This window comes from Saimiri boliviensis, chromosome 16 (assembly GCF_048565385.1).
Source record: "Saimiri boliviensis isolate mSaiBol1 chromosome 16, mSaiBol1.pri, whole genome shotgun sequence".
In the NCBI taxonomy this organism is placed as follows: Eukaryota; Metazoa; Chordata; class Mammalia; order Primates; family Cebidae; genus Saimiri; species Saimiri boliviensis.
Window position 1 is genome coordinate 14,893,507 of NC_133464.1, and position 17,315 is coordinate 14,910,821.

General features: G+C 46.0%; 1 protein-coding gene across 31 annotated transcripts in view; it reads left to right on the forward strand.

The window, feature by feature from the left end:
* DOCK9 (dedicator of cytokinesis 9) overlaps positions 1-12,879 on the forward strand; it is a 294,205-nt gene extending 281,326 nt beyond the window's left edge. For 29 of the 31 annotated variants that reach the window (XM_074387504.1, XM_074387512.1, XM_074387508.1 and 26 more), the window contains 5 exons: positions 136-346; positions 5,659-5,849; positions 8,914-9,014; positions 9,149-9,287; positions 11,632-12,879. In XM_074387504.1, the coding sequence (XP_074243605.1) occupies positions 136-346; positions 5,659-5,849; positions 8,914-9,014; positions 9,149-9,287; positions 11,632-11,754 (765 nt within the window). In that variant the 3' untranslated portion in view covers positions 11,755-12,879. The other 2 variants (XM_074387497.1, XM_074387501.1) reach the window with 2 other exon arrangements.
* The last annotated feature ends 4,436 nt before the right edge of the window (positions 12,880-17,315 follow it).

Sequence of the window (17,315 nt, forward strand, 5' to 3'; positions counted from 1 at the left end):
GGTGGATATGTGGCTGTTGGTTGTACTCTTTTTTCCAATATATTTACTAATAAAAAGTTGGAAAATACCACTTAGGTAAGGACCGAGAGATTCCTTCATGGAGCACCAATCTTCATTGTGCTGTTTCAATTAAAGGTCAACCCTAAGGATCTGGATTCCAAGTATGCGTATATCCAGGTGACTCACGTCATCCCATTCTTTGATGAAAAAGAGTTACAAGAAAGGAAAACAGAGTTTGAGAGATCCCACAACATCCGCCGCTTCATGTTTGAAATGCCGTTTACGCAGACCGGGAAGAGGCAGGGCGGGGTGGAAGAGCAGTGCAAACGGCGCACCATCCTCACAGGTACGGCCCTGGAGCCACATCTGCACCCCAGATGCCTCGCCGAAGAGCTGTCCAGAGAGCTTCAGAAGCTTCAGGACTGGAAGGCCCTTTCGAGCTCAGTTAGCCATCCCCACTTCAGTTTCACATTTACCTAGTGCTTACTTTGGAATACTTGGGACGTTTTCTGTTTATCTGTTTACACTTCCTTCTTCCACAAGACCAGAAGTTCATATCCAATATAAGGTCACTTACCCTTCTGAGAATCTGATGAAAATGGCGGGACTTAAGTGCCCAGATGCTTTTGCACACAACGTAAGGTGACTGTGGACTCCAGGTCCAGCAGCCAAACCCAGTCCTGGGTCTCCTCACAGGGAGGGACCCGTCTCATACACCTGTCTCAGGTTCTAGCTTGGACCTGCTCAGCAGTTTCAGGCTGTAAGTAAATGGGATGTGAGCCTGAATCAACCCACTTCATTGCCCACGGGAGCTGGCCAGCTGCCACTTGAATGCTTCCTCTACTGGGAAGCTCACTGCATTCAGTGGCTGTCCATGAGTTCAGCTTTGGCAGTTTTCACTGATCCCTTTGGCACTGTTTAGCCAGTGATAAACCATCTGGGAAATGTGTTTTGCATCAATTCCCAGTCCCTGGCAAGTATTTAGTCATCTTGGGGTGATTTTTACCTTCTGTGGGAGAGCTTGACCCAGCCATGCCTAGGTAGAATCGGTGACATCACTGGGGTAATCTAACATAAAATGCTTTCTTGACCAAGAAACATCAGTGGGAGGGCTGTTCAGAACGCTGGGTGTGTCAGTTTCTACCACACGTCTCTAAAAGAGTGGCCCTAGTTAAATCAGAGCAGGAAAGGGCCTGCTTCCCAGAATCTGGGTTGTGGAGTTTCTATCTGGACAATAATACGCATTATCATAGTAAGCAGAAGGAGCGCTGTGGAGATGCTGCACCCAGGTGCTTATCAGCTCTCAGTGAAGTGTATGCTTTAAAGGGACAGATTAGATGACATGGGGTTTATATCTCAATAAAGCTCTTACCAAAAAAAATAATACAGGTGATTATAAATTAGCCCAGGACAGCATATTGCAGGGAGCTTTTTGCACTCCCTATGAAGGAAATCAGATAAAAGATTTTTTAAAAGACCAGCCATGGTGGCTCACACCTGTAATCCCAGCACTTTGGGAGGCTGAGGTGGGAGGATCACTTGAGGTCAGGAGTTCAAGACCAGCTTGGCCAACATGGTGAAACCCTGTCTCTACTAAAAATATAAAACAATTAGCCAGGCATGGTGGCGGGTGCCTGTAATCCCAGCTACTCGGGAGGCTGAGGCAGGAGACTCGCCTGAACCTGGGAGGTGAAGGTTGCAGTGAGCTGAGATCGTGCCGCTGCACTCCAGCCTGGGCGGCAGAGGGAGACTCCATCTCAAAAAAAGAAAAAAAACTGTGTTCTTAAAGTGTCCCTATTCCTGCTTTTAAAATAAGGAGATAGCATTTATAAAGCACAAATAATAATGTTCTCACAAACATCACCTCACCCCAAATAATTTAATTTTTTTAATGCATACATCAGTAGCAAATTCTCATTAAGCGAGTTAACTGCACTTCATGAGGGAATCATTTTATGGGAATCACTAGCTAACACTGTTTATGATTCAGCTGTGATGACTTCCCTTCCGTTCCTTTAGATCAGTGGTTACCAAAGGTTGGTCCAGAACCAGCAGCATCAGCATCCCCAGGGAACTTGTTACAGAGATGAAAGTTCCAGGGCCCCACCTCTGAAACCGCTGGATCAGAAACTCTAGGGGTGGGGTCCAGCTACTTGTGTTCAACAGGCCCTCCCAGTGATCCTGGTGCACACTCCGATTTGAGAACTGCTGCCTTCAAGAAAGCTAGTTCACTGCTGAGTCACGGTCAGGATTTTTTATTATGGTTATTGTTAATGCAGCATACTGATTCATAAACATTCATTACCATAGGCTGTTTTCCCAGGGCACGTTTCTCCAGGGTTGCAGTTCACCATTTTGTTAGAGACTAGATTAGATAAAGCACATGAGCAACTTTGCATATCTGCAGGAACAAGGGGACAGAGAGTGAGCTGCAGAGAGAGGTGGGGCAGACGCCGGTGTTGCTGGCTTGGGGACTGCCATCTGCAGCTGTGAGCTGAGAAGGCGAATGCAGCGAGGCTGTCCTGGGGTTCCTGTAGGCTTGTGTCACAGCCTCACTGTGTGACCTTGGGCAGGTCACTCTTCTTCTCTGTGCCTTAGTTTCCTCATCTGTAAAACGCGGGTTAGGACACCCATCTCGTTATATGGTCTTAACTTTGTAAATAGTAAGCAGCAAGGGGAAGAATGTGCTGCTTTTTTTGCTAGATTTCATCCGCTATTGAGCTGCTTGGGGGTGATGAGCAAAAGGGGATTCTAGTTCAACAGAACATCCAAAGAAAAGGTGCCAGTTTCACCCCGAAAGATCTCAAAATGTCAAAATGATAGTTACTGGGCTGTGTGAAGATTTAGAGAAAAGGTTATTAAAATGCCACTGAAAACATGTAAACTCTGTATCAGCCTGTAGTTAAAGATACACACACCAGCGTGTTCTGGAGGCTGGACCTGAGGGTTTTCCCTCACGTCATTAACCCCTCAGGTTCCTCTTCCATTGCATTGCTTCGTACCTGACCTTTGGCATTCCAAAGGTCAAAGGGAGCCCTAGACTTCCCTGCTCCCTGCCCCAGGAAAAGGCTCACCTTCCTGGGTAGTTCCCAGTCAGCTGACTGTAACTGTGCCATCACTTGAAAACCTCATGGTCACCCTCTATCCTCCTTCAGTGGAAATTTCTGAGCCTGTCCCAAAGAACGGGGGTGGGGAGAAGCCTCCCGTGTTTCTTTCATGGACCTTCTGCCAAGGAATTTTTTCCTGGTCACTATTCTAGAGTCTCCCAAATCTTGCCCAGATTCCCACCTGGGTTAGCCTCCTGCTCACCACCTTCTGTTCAAGACACACAGAGTAGCAGTCACCATACTCATCACTGGACCTTCCCGTCCTTCTCTCTGAAGGACTCGCTCAGTCGGTCGCCTAATGGTCCACTTTCCAGAGCCAATTTGGACTCTCATGCAGTCATTTAGGCAGTAATGCATTCATTCATTCAACAAAATGTATGGCACACTGACCATGTTCCCACTTGGCACACTAATGAAACAGACATCTGTGTGCCCGCGCAGCTGGCATTCTAGACAGAGGAGACAGACGATAAACAGTACCTAGAGGAGTGCATATACCCATGGCATGGTGGAATGTAATCTGTGTTCCAGACAAAGCAAAAGGGGACTGGGAACCTGGAGTCGAGCTCCTTTCTCAGAAACAGGAAGGCAGTCCCACTCCTCCCTGAAGCACAGCCTTCTGTCCAAACGCAAGCAGGCCCCTGGCAGTGCCGCCTCCCTGGCCAGGGAGCATCAAGGCCGAGGCTAAGTCCTCTTCATCCTCACCATCCTACCAGGGAGCTTTATGGATCCCCAGTGCTACCATTTAAAAACTGTGAAACCAAGTCAGGAACCCTTCACCATTCCTGGATAAAACGTGGAAAGGCAACAGGCCTATAAGGACGTGACAAACGAGGTTGTCTCAGAGTGAAGATTTTTTCCGCCTTTGTCCAGATGTTGGGTGGCCCGTCAGAACTCTGTGTTTCACAGGGGCTGGCCCTGTTTCCCATCCTGTGATGAGTCCTTCCCAGTTAAACTCTTCTCTAAGCACTTGCTAAATAGAGACCAGGAACACGCCCATCTGACTTTTGCTTGTTTACAAAAAATAACAAGCTTTTAAGTACATATCTACATGTCTATTAGTAAGGATATGTCAAGTGAGAATATTATAGATATATCTATACTATATAGAGCAATAAGAAATGTGAAACAGACCAAATCAGAACCTGCTGTTTTTCTGTTCATTTTTTAATTAACTCCTTCGTGTTGATGTTTAGGTATCTTATTATGATAAAGGAAAACAATCAGATTTTTTTGGTTAAAATATACATAAGAGACCAGGTGCGGTGGCTCACACCTATAATCCCAGCACTTTGGGAGTCCCAGGCGGGTGGATCACGAGGTCAGAAGTTCAAGACCAGCCTGGCCAAGATGGTGAAACCCTGTCTCTACTAAAAATACAAAAAATAGCCGGGTATAGTGGCAGGCACCTGTAATCCCAGCTACTCGGGAGGCTGAGGCAGGAGAATTGCTTGAACCTGGTGGCAGAGGTTGCAGTGAGCTGAGATCACACCACTGCACTCCAGCCTGGGCAATAGAATGAGACTCTGCCTCAAAAAAATATGTATATATAAGAAAAAGTAAATATTTTTATTTTTATTTCTTCTTCATTGCTGTAAGTCGGTCCCCAGGTATAGTACTACAGCTCCAAAAGTCTGAATTTCTGGTTCATGAAATGTTTTGCTTAGGAATACATTCTTTGTGTTTCTTTGGTTTGGCCTTGGGGGAGGGGGTGGTTTTGTTTTCTTTTTTGAGAGAGGCTTTTACTCTGTAGCCCAGGCTGGAGTGCAGTGGTGCAATCACAGCTCACTGCAGTCTTGACCTCCCAGGCTCAAGTGATCCTCCCATGTCAGCCTTCACAGTAGCTGGGACTACAGGCACACACCACCATGCCCAGCTTATTTTTTGTATTTTTTACAAAATTAGACAGGGTTTTGCCATGTGGCCCAGGCTGGTCTCAAACTCCCAGGCTGAAGTGATCTACTACTGGCAACGGCCTCCCAAAGTGCTAGGATTACAGGTGTGAGCACCATGTCCACCCTAGGAATATCTTCTTATTTGTTATTTACTACTGATTTCTCAGATGTATTCAAATTTAGCATGTGATTCAAAGTTATTCTATGGAAAAAATGAATTTTCTGAAGGATTTTTTATGGAACTATTTTCTGGACTTAATCTGTTACATAGTATCTCAGAATTGTTTAGTCTTTTGTATGTTGTCAAAGTCATCTTATATCCACTGACTCATTCAGACCTCAGAGCTTCCAAGGAAGGTAGGGCATTTTGTATGAGAAAATTGAGTGGGGAATGATAACATGATTTATTTAAAGACACGCTTGTCACATTAAAGGGATGACAAGGACCCAACTCTCTTGACTTTATAAGCTACACGATTGTAAAGGAAGACAATATTCTAGCTCCACCAAGTACTAAGTGTCTTTGGCAAGCTTTGGGCTCCTTATTTTTAAAATGTAAGTAATAATGGCGTCTACAATAATCACTTCTAATAATAATCACCTCAATAACACTAAAGCTCGTGCAAGCTGTGGAGTAATTCTGTCATCCTCTGTAGCCATCCACTGCTTCCCTTACGTGAAGAAGCGCATCCCGGTCATGTACCAGCACCACACTGACCTGAACCCGATCGAGGTGGCCATTGACGAGATGAGTAAGAAGGTGGCGGAGCTCCGGCAGCTGTGCTCCTCGGCCGAGGTAGACATGATCAAACTGCAGCTCAAACTCCAGGGCAGCGTGAGTGTTCAGGTGAGCCAGGCACAGCAGGCCAAAGGCAGTAGGGGAAGCCCTTGCCCCGGGTGACTTGAGAGTCATTTCCACCAACAAGGCCTACTTGAGAGCCTCGGCTTACCAAGTGATACCTGTTCCCTTCCCCCATCATTTGTGACATTTCTTCTGGTATCAGAAGGGGAGGAAGCCTCAGGACTCCCAGCCATGAGGACTGACTAGGCTGGCTGTTCGGGACGAGAGCCAGATCTCCATACACAGCCCTGATCTGTCAGTATTTGGGGAATCCTAGGTGCCCAATTAGAAACATCAAGACTCTTCTAAATACAAGGAAGAGTGGAGAGCGATAGGTTTGCCTATAAAACTGTTGTTTTCTGTTTGCCACGAAAATTGTATCCAAAAAAGTACCTTAAGTTTTACTCTCTTAATGATATCTTTTGATTAACGAATTCATTATTTTAATATAGCCCAATCAATTTTTTTCTTTGTTGGTAGCATGTTCTCTTTAAGAAATCTGTGTCTACTCCAAGATTTCCAAGATGCTTTCCTATGTTTTCCTCCTTCGTTCAGCATCCACATTTAGGTCTGCAGTCCATCCGAAATTGATTTTTGTGTATGTTATAGCGTGAGGGTCAAAGATACAGTTTTTCCATATGTCCTTCCAAGTGATATACACCATTTATTGAAAAGGTCATCTTTGATCTAGATACTAATATATATGTTCAGTTTGTGAAAATTCATCAAGCTCTACACTTGTGACATATGCACTTTCCTGTTGTGTATTATACTTTAATAAGAGGTTTTTAAAAAGTTACCTTACTTATATGATTTCCTAGTTAATTGCTAAAGGTTAAATCACTTCCCTCCAGTAACCAGTATGACTCTTGCTTTCTTGGTATTTTTAAGTGTATATAAATAGTTCAAGCACATGTTTGTTTATATATATGTATATATGTGTATATATGTATATGTATAACCCATTGTTTCATCTTTCAAGAAGGGTATGTTTATGAAAATTACATGTAGATTATAATACACAGGTTTTGGTCATTTTCTGAAATTGTATTTTGTCAACTTCCCATCAGATCCACACTAAATAACCATGAGTGGTTGCCTAACATTTTTGTAAGTGTTGTTCACCATAAAAGTATTTACAGCTGTTTTTAATCTCTTTCCTTATAGTCTCAAGGACGTATGTATCAAAATAAGTTAGCAAGTGGACATAGGTATTCCAGCAACGTGAGGGATTACATAACAGGGCCAGAGGCCACAATCTTCTGTAGCTAAAAACAAAAGCACTCAATCAACATGATCTGGGAACATCCAGCCCCTATGGAAAGGCCACCGGAAAGGAGTGGCACCAGTCCAGGGTAGGGCTGGACCATTGAACTTTCTTTTTTTTTTTTTTTTTTTGAGATGGAGTTTCACTCTTGTTGCTCAGCAAATGGCACGTTTCAGCTCACCGCAACCTCCGTCTCCCAGGTTCAAACAATTCTCCTGCCACAGCCACCCTCGTAGCTGGGAGTAGAGGCATGCATTACCATGCCTGACTAATTTTGTATTTTTAGTAGAGATAGGGTTTCTCCATGTTGGTCAGGCTGGTCTTGAACTCCCAACATCAGGTGATCCACCCACCTCGGCCTCCCAAAGTGCTGGGATTACAGGCGTGAGCCATTTCACCTGGCCTGGACCATTGAACTTTCTAAAAAGCACAGTATGCCCGGGCTAATTTGATGGTAACCTTAGCGTTTTATATATTAAAATTCCCAGTCATCTTTAAAAGCAAGAAATTCCATGTTGAAATGAGGAGATGAAGTCTATACTCGTACCTACCAAGGTAACAACAAAGTTACAGCCAGCGGAAATTAACTTTATCATTTTATGTGCTTATTTCTATCATTGTTTCAACAAGCAGCTCACTGGCACTGCAGCTTTACTGGGCAGAGCCATCTGTGGAACTTCTTGGCATTGCACGCCAAGATCTTGTTATTAGACCTTATGGAGTCTCATCAGCTTTCCTCTTTCTGTCTTCTTCAAATATGGACCGTCTTGTCTCATCTTAGACCATCAGTCACTTGGGTCATCTTCAGGTGATTAATAAGGTTCCCCACACACACCAGCCTGGTGCTGAGTTCTGCTCTCACACATCTTGGGCTGTTAATTGCCGACTCAGAGGCCCCCTCTGACCACTGTGCCTAGAACCCTCCTGTCTCCCCACATCTGGTGTGAGTTCCTGTGGCTCAGTTTTCCTGCCATTGCTAGACAAGTCCTGCATACCGTGGATCAGAACCACACATGGACAGCTCTCCCTACTTCCTTCTAAGCTCACCAGAACTTCCGGGAAATACCATCCAATGATCACATAGTCACATTCTTTCTCAGGCTGCTTCAGATGCCTGGAACATTCTTCTTCCCATCCCGGTGTGTCGAGCCTTCTTTCTCACCACATTCTTATCTTTTCTTAACGTATCCAAAGTCAGCAGACTCTTCTGAGCTACTTGAAAGGGCAATGCAGGGTTCTGGTTCAGTCACCCCTGCTGTCTGCTCCTGACGTCTGGCTCTCCAGCATACCTCCAATGTGCACATCATCCCAGGAGACACAACTCAATGAGATGAACAGCTGGTTTTTAAGAACCTGGAATATTTACTATATTTTTCCATTTTTCACTGAATTCACCAAATTGGCCTTTTACTTCAGTGTAGTGCAGCACAAATCCCAGCGGCTAAACACCTTGGAAGCAGAAATTCTTGACCCGGAGCTGGAAGACCCGGGCTGTGATCTCTGGTGTTTTGCTTATTGGCTGTTCAAATTTGAACAGGCCCCTAAGGTTCCCAAGCATTGATTTCTTCTTACATAAAACAAGCCATCATCACAAGTGCCCTGAGGGTGGCTGAGGTCATGGAATCAAGCGATGTGTAACAGAGTGAGCTTTATGGATTCCTTTCAGGCCTAACTAAGTTCCTGGAAGGCAGGGATTGTGACTAGCTCATGCAAACAGGCTTTTTAGTCCCTGCGAACCGAAACTGAACCGATGATTGTGTGATTTTTCTCCCTAATGCAATTGCAAATCTTTGCTTTCTCTAGGTCAACGCTGGCCCGCTGGCATATGCGCGAGCTTTCTTAGATGACACAAACACAAAGCGATATCCTGACAATAAAGTGAAGTTACTGAAGGAAGTTTTCAGGTAAAGCTCACTGAAAACGTCTTTTTCTCTTCAAGTGTTGGTCATTTCTGTGTCCATTCAGAAAGAGATGCTACCGGTTGGACTCATGCCTTGTCCTCTGTGTGCCTCTGTTTCCCCTACCTGTACCATTCCAGGCAATTTGTGGAAGCTTGTGGTCAAGCCTTAGCAGTAAATGAACGGCTGATTAAAGAAGACCAGCTAGAGTATCAGGAAGAAATGAAAGCCAACTACAGGGAAATGGCGAAAGAGCTTTCTGAAATCATGCATGAGCAGGTGAGTTCTGCACTGGCTCCAACAACTTGGAGTTCTTGGTTAGGGGTTTCAAGTGCACCCTGTAATGACCTAGGCCGCCTGATCTCCTTCCAGAACTGTGACCTCTGAAGGAGAATGTAGCATACCACGCTCCTGCCATGCTCTGGCCCCAGGTCATTTGGGAATAGCTAACAGATTGCCCATATGCTGTTATCTACAGCAAGCGGGGAGAGCAGGCCAGCCTCCGAGAGGCTCTAAGAGGTGGACAGTTCCCTAAGCTTTCTCTGTCCCCACCCCCGTCTAGCCAAAAAGAAAAGAAAGGAAAAACTCACTCAGAAATATCCATACTGTTCTTACAACTTTATTCCTCTAATCCTTTGAAAAAAGCAGGACTTGCCAACCTGGTTTAAGAATTGTCTGTTGCAATGTTTTTGCCATTTAAAAATACAGATGATTCCATTTTTGACGATGTACAGCTGGCCTCGGCACCCCAGCAGATTCTTCCTGGAAGTTCCCTGTAATTAGGGGCATCTGCCCTGTTTACTTTGCTGTTATCTCCTTCCTTAGGGTTTTGTCAGTCAAATTCCATTGTGGGCTTAGTCGTCACAGAGGAGCTGGTGACTGGTACCAGGGAACGCCTGCAGCAGCATCCACAGTGTTGTTTTGTGAGGGGTTCATTCAAGGCACTGTCCCGTCTTCATAACTGACATCAGCACCTTGATACCGGAACTGCTCTGTCTGGCCCCTCCACGACCGTCCTTCCTTCTGGCACAGTGGAAGCCAGGGCCATTTCTGGCAGCTGTCCTCTCCCCTGACAGTTCAGTTAGGACATTTTCATTGCAGGAAACGAACGCCAGTGTGTGAGCTTTAACTCGCTTGCTTTTTTTCTCCTCCATGCTAACACGTTCAGCTGGGATGGTAATGTCATTTTTTAATTTTATTTTTCTGATAATCTGACTCAGAAAAAGCTATTACGTTTTTCCGTTTGAGCAGCTGCAGACATTGGCATAATGGCAGTAAATGGGCAGAGGAAAGCACCTCTTCTGGACATTTTTAAAAGTCGGAGCCAGACGTCATGGCTCATGTCTGTAATCCCAGCACTTCGGGAGGCAGAGGCAGGTGGATCACCTGAGGTCAGGAGTTCAAGACAAGCCTGGCCAACATGGTGAAACCTCATCTCTACTAAAAAATAACGAACATTAGCTGGGCCTAGTGGTACACGCCAGTAGTCTCAGCTACTCGGGAGGCTGAGGCAGGAGAATTGCTGGAACCTGGGCGTTGGAGGCTGCAGTGAACCAAGATCAGGCCACTATCCTCCAACCTGGCCAACAGAGTGAGCGAGATTCCATGTCAAAAAATAAAAATAAAAATAAAAATAAAAAAAGGTAGAAAAAAATTGAAACAATTCTAGAAATGAATGTCTGAGTAATTTTTGGGAAAAACTTGAGCTCTTTTCTGTGGAGCCTCCAGATTCCTATAGAACGGGGTGTTCTATCAGTGGGTGCTGGCATTGGGCACGAGAGGCGATGAAAGTAGGAAGAGCTCAATGGCTGAAGCTGTTCGACTCCCTAAGTACAGGGGAACGTAATGTGCTCTCCACTTCACCCTGAACTTCCCATTATGCCAACAGCTAGGAAGACTGAGCCCTTCTGAACCCCTGAAGGGCCGTGGTGGGGGTAGACTTGCTTTTGGTGTTTCCAGGGGAGCCTCTGCTGGAGGTGAAGACCTACCCTCAGATCCTTCCAGGCACCACTGGGCATGGAAAGACACTTGGTCAGGGTCAGAGGGGTAGCCACCCTCCCCCAAGACGAGGTCTGTAAGACCCTGAGGAAAGGAGGCAGGAGAGAAACACAAATGCTCCAAATTCATTTTGAAAGGCGATTTCAAGGTCAAGGCTAGGTTGTGTCCCAGTCAAGCACATGTAAGTAGACCTCAAGTTGCCTTATGACCTGGTGAGTGTAGAAGGCTGTCCATTCACTAGCTTGTAAAGGAAACAAAATGTGCCGTTCTTGACTTTCTCCTTATAATCCTTACCTGAAAACAGCCATTCACTAGATAAGCCGAGTCTCCCTCTGCAGACCGCCAGCCAGGCGTTCTGGGTGCACATCACTCACATGTTGGAGTGAGCCTCGGATGACGACTTGTGTGTGTGATGTGGGTCCAGCGCTTTGAGAAATATCTGTTTGTGTCCTTACACTCAGTGACATTGTGTCCCACATGGCAACCTTGCCTTACACTCTGTGACATTTTGTTACACTTGGTGACGTTGTATTACACGTGGCAATGTGGCACTGCAAATGGTAACATTGTGTCACACATGGTAATGTTCCGTTGCACTCAGTAATGTTGTGTTTCTGGCCTCAAGATCTGCCCCCTGGAGGAGAAGACGAGCGTCTTACCAAATTCCCTTCACATCTTCAATGCCATCAGCGGGACTCCAACAAGCACAATGGTTCATGGGATGACCAGCTCGTCTTCGGTCGTGTGATGACACATCATGGCCCGTGCGTGAGGACTTGCTTTGTCATTTGCAAACTCAGGATGCTTTCAAAGCCAATCACTGGGGAGACCGAGCACAGAGAGAAGCCAAGGGGAAGGGGAGAGCAAGGAAATAAAGAACTATGTGATTTCTTAGCAGATTTTCTATAGGAGTTGTAAGAGGGTGCACATATTTTTTTAAATCTCACTGGCAATATTCAAAGTTTTCATTGTGTCTTAACAAAGGTGTGGTAGACACTCTTGAGCTGGACTTAGATTTTATTCTTCCTTGCAGAGTAGTGTTAGAATAAATGGCCTACAGCAAAAAGGTTCTGGGATCTACATGGCAGGGAGGGCCGCACTGACATTGATGCCTGGGGGGGCCATTTGCCTCGAGGCTAAGCTGGAAAATCTTGAAAATTTTTTTTTTTTCCTGTGGCACATTCAGGTTGAATACAAGAACTATTTTTGTGACTAGTTTTTGATGACCTAAGGGAACTGACCGTTGTAATTTTTGTACCAGTGAACCAGGAGATTTAGTGCTTTTATACTCATTTCCTTGCATTTAAAAAAAATATGAAAGCTTAAGGGATTATGTGAGCTTAAAACTAGTCAAGCAACTTAGAACCAAAGGCCTATATTAATAAACACAACTATGCTGAAAAGTACAAAGTAGTACAGTATATTGTTATGTACATATCACTGTTAATGCAGCCCAGCATTCTGTACATATATGTATTACATTTCTACATTTTTAATACATCAGCTTCTGCATTAAGTGTCATTGTGATAAACCCGTGCTGTTCCAGTATATGCAATACATTTGACTCTTTTATTCTTGTACATAAAAATGTGCAATATGGAGATGTACACAGTCTTTATTAGGTTTATAAACGGTTTTAAGCATTTCATCCTTTTGCCAAAATGGTGGAGTATGTAATTGGTAGATCATAAATCCTGTGGTGAATGGTGGTGTAATTCAAAGCTGTCACCATGTTATATTTTCTTTTAAGACATTAATTTAGTAATTTTATATTTGGGAAAATAAAGGTTTTTAATTTTATTTAACTGGAATCACTGCCCTGCTGTAATTAAACATCTGTACCACATCTGTATTAAAATGACATTCTGACCATTTGGGAGTGGCTGCTGGGTGTTTATTGTTCAGCAGTCCTAAGGGAACAGGATACCAAAATCCTCAAGGGTGAAATCCCACGGGGTCTGAAATTTTCTCTAAAATACTTGAAGGGGGAAAAAAACAATGAGTAGAGACCACGGGTCCGACAGAATGCTGGTCATTGTTGAGACTGACGTTGGGTGTGTGGGGAAGCATGATACCAGTTTTTCTGCTTTCATGGAAGTTTCCGTGATAAAGATATCACAAGCAGAGATCACGTCTTCCGAGGACCCGCATGAATGCTTTGCTGGACCGTGGTCAGGATCTAAATCATACCAGTTACTCCCAAGTGCACGTGGATACCTTGCTACCTCTGGCTTTTCCCCTTCAGTCGTAGCAAGAAGTCCATCTTTGTCCCCTCCCTTACTGGCTTTTGAGATGAGAACTCTGGGATAATGCATAGGCAGCCAGGTGTACCCCCTATGCCCCACGCGGTCAAGATCCCTGAACCAGGTCACGTGATGGCTCAGATCACAGGTGCCGTTTCTGCTTCTGGTGTGCCTGCTGGTCCCAGCAGGTAGATCAGCTCCCTGTCACTCATCCCCATGTAGTTCCAGGGATGAAACTAAATAAAATACAGAACAAAATAATAAAAATAGCTAGGTTTTTGCCTTGAAGGGCTATCAAGGCTGTCTTCTTATGTGACCAGTTAAGGAAAGAAAACTTGAGATCTGTGCACCCCTTGGGCACCCAGCAATGGCCTTGTGACGTCTGAAACATTTGCTACCCACCAATGGTAAGGCAAGAGGGAGAAGAGATGAAGGGGTGGTGAAGGGGCGCCGTGACCCACCAGAACCCACAGCCTGCTTACGCACTCATGACGCCACTGGGACTTTGCAGCACACTTTAGCTCCGCACCACTGACATCCCAGCCCAGACCAATAAACCTCAAGGCAAACATCAGCAGGTCTGGGAGAAGAGCCTGGCGCTGAGCTGGATTGTCTAGTCATAAACGCCTCATCTAGAAACCATAAAACTCAAGTCACCACGTAGTAGTATAAACAGAAGTCTAGAAAGAGCCCATGTCAGATAAAGGTAAATTTGGAAGGTGGCCAACCCTGGCTTATGACAAGAGTGGGGAGAGGCGCCGTCTCTAAGTTGGGACATCAGCTGCTGACCCTGCGGGGAAACATCTGTATCAATTAGATCTTTTCTTAGTTACGTATGAAGCCTGGCAGGGCAGTTTCTTGGCAATTTATTGCTATTCAGTAAATTTGGGGGTTTTCCCATAGGTCCTGCTTATTTTAATTGAGGTAAAAATATATATAAAATGTATCAGTTTAGCCATTTTAAGCATAGGGTGCATTGGCGTCAGGTGATTCTCCACTGCCCTCCCTCTCCCTATGTCTGCCTTCCCAAACCCACACTCAGTACTCACTAAACAGGAGAGCCCTGCTTCCCCCTCACAACGCTGCTTTTGAGGCAACGCTGGAATTAAAACTCTACTTAGAACCTTATCTGGGATGTTAACCAGGTGGGAACAAATAAGAGCCAGCCCCTTGCATAGAAGACAGCTGCTGAGCAGGACTGCCAGATGGCAAGGTAGCCTGAGTGAGGAGAAGCAGCCATCCGGAATGGTCTAATCGTGTGACGGATTTCCTCAAGGTGGTGACTCCATTGCACGAAAATGTGATCTCCATCCATGGGGCATCATTTGTATAAGCCGTGGTATGTCCACAGTGGAATACTGTGCAGCTGTAAAAATCTGCTCATTTAAATGTGCTCTTGATGTACGAGGTGCCCGGCAGGCTGGCCTGATGTCCAGTGATGGTCTGGGCTTGCCATGCTGTGCATACATTGGACAAGGACGCGGCGCGGGAGTCTGGAGCTTGTGCTTTCTTGTCCACACGTGACTTGAGCAGATTCATTTTTGCTCCTGTATCTCCCCCTGCGAGTCAGGGGAAAGCCCGGCATCCCCTGCCTCACAGAGGGGAGTGAAATGCATGCTAGAGGGGACCCCAATAATGCACTCTTCCATTTGGAAGAAACAAAAGCAATGGCTACAATCGTTCCTTGAAGTCTGTGCCAGTTGGCATTTGCCTGGAATGTGGTGGCTCTGGCTGAGATGGGGTGGTGGCTCCTACTGGCGTGCTGGCAGGAGTCACCTGGAACTGACCTAGGAGCTTTCTGAGCCTTGCAAAAGAGCCACAGGTGAAGACACAAGGCTGAACTGCGAGGCCCTAAAAATGGGCAGGACCGTCGCTGAGATGAGGCCCCCCCCCAGATCCGAGAGTTGTCGAGAAGCCAAGCGTGCCAGTGTCGCTGGACAAGACACCGAGCTGAGCTCCAGATGCTGTTCGGCAGATGCTGGTGTGCGGCTCAGAGAGGGTGTGCCCACACAGCCCGGGCAGCCCTTGGTCCTGGTGTGACTGACCCATCAGCTCAGGAGGAGAGCAGGCAGGGCCTCCTCCTCGCAAAGGCTGGTCCTTCTGTGTCAGGGACAGTCACCACACCTTCTTCCTGCACTCCTCCCTGGTGCCAGCACTTTCCAGCGTGACCCTTAATCCGCAGAACAATGCTGCCAGGTGGGCAGTGGCTTCCTGTGAAGAAACCATGGGCAGAGAGCTGGGGGAAGTTGCCACAGTACATAGGGAGACCTGGCTGACCTGGTCACTCAGCACCACGCCGCCACCCAGGCCTCTGCAGAGCTGGGGTCAAGCCTGCGGGCTGCGCTGTGCCCCACCAGAGTCCTGTGCTGAAGTCCTGACCCCAGAGCCCCAGAAGGTGACTGGATTTGGAGTAGGGTCTTTAGAGAGGCGATTAAGTCAACATGAGGTCACTAGCATGGAACCGAAGCCAATAGCACTGGTATCCTCGTGAGAAGAGGTTTGGACACAGACTCACACAGAGGGAAGCTGAGCGAAGACACCAGGGAAGATCGCCGTCCACAGGCCAAGGAGAGCAGCCTGGAACAGATCCTTCCTTCACGGCTCGGAAGGGGCCGCCCCTGCTGACACCTTGATCTTGGACTTCTGGCTACCAGAACTGCGTGGCAGTGACATCTGCAGCTTAAACCACAGCCTGTGGAGCTGTGTCGTGGTAGCCAAGTGGAATAACACAGCCCGACCCCCTGGGCCACGGTGTTCTAGGACACGTGGGGAGACTCAAACCCTCAGAGGGACAGAGGTTTGAACAGAAACGCCACCAAACCAGGACAGGATGAGGACAGCAAGCCTCTGGAAGAACTCACCTTGCTCTGAAACCAAGATTGGGAAATACTGTCACCGTCAGCTATGGCAGCCCTGCCTGACTGGTTCTGAGAAGGTGCTTCCAGGAGTGGGGCAACAGCAGGGCCCACGCCACCTGGCAAATGACTTCCCACCTTTCCAGGTGGGTGTGACCGGGAGTGGGAGGTAATATGGTCCCTCTGTCACCATCCGTGACAAGCAGTCACAGAAGCTAAGCGCATTGTCGTCTGCTTAGCTTGGCAGCGTGAAAGGAGCACTGGATGAGGAATCTCAGAGGCCGGATTCTAGCTCAGTGACCAAGTGTGGAGTCCAGCACCATCCGAGCTCCAGCTTTGACACCGTAACTGAGGAAAATCCCTGCTCCTCTTGAATTCACAGTTTCTCTGTCAAATAACATCATTTACTATTACTCTACCTTCAGCCAAAGGATTGTAAGGGGCTTGTAATAAAGACATAATCACTAAAATCATTCAAGCAAGCATGAAAGAATGGGAGGGAAGAGATGGCTGTTTGTTATCCTTAACAACCCAGACTAAACCCCAAATTTAGCTCTGAGCATCCTGGCAGCCAAGAGAAAAAGGGGAACACTTTCAAAACTAGAAGGAAAAAAAAGTTTTAAGTTTAGAAGATACAGTACTCTTTTAAAGTAAAACATTGTAAAAAAATTAAAATGAGATTTTTCTTTCAACATGCACATTCCAAACAGGAAGAACAGAATCTACACTCAAAGTTCCTACATTTCTAGATGTTGTAGACTTCCTAGATTTGTGTAGCTTAAAAATAAATGAGTTTATCACTGTTATCTCCACCCGGTCACAAGATCTCATGTTCTAGGCAAATCCAATAAACTTTCCCCCTCCTATCTATAAAAATAGCCTCTATACTTTTTTCTAATTATAAAAGCAGTACTTGCTCCTAGTAGAACGTGTATAAAAAACAAAAAATAGAAATGAGAATTTCAATATCCACAGTCCTCCAGCCCTCATCCCATCCGCATAACTGCCTTCGACACTTCACCAGGCTCCATGCCAGCATTTTCTCTGTCTTTTGAGTTTCCTATTGTTTCTTAACCCACATAGTTGAGGTTGCCTCCACTTTGGAAGTTTTGGTTCCTGGTAAATACTGTGTAGGAGCACCTAGAATGACCAGACCTTCAACCTGACTCAGAGCTCATTTTCCTTGAGATAAAAATTGAGCAACAGGTTG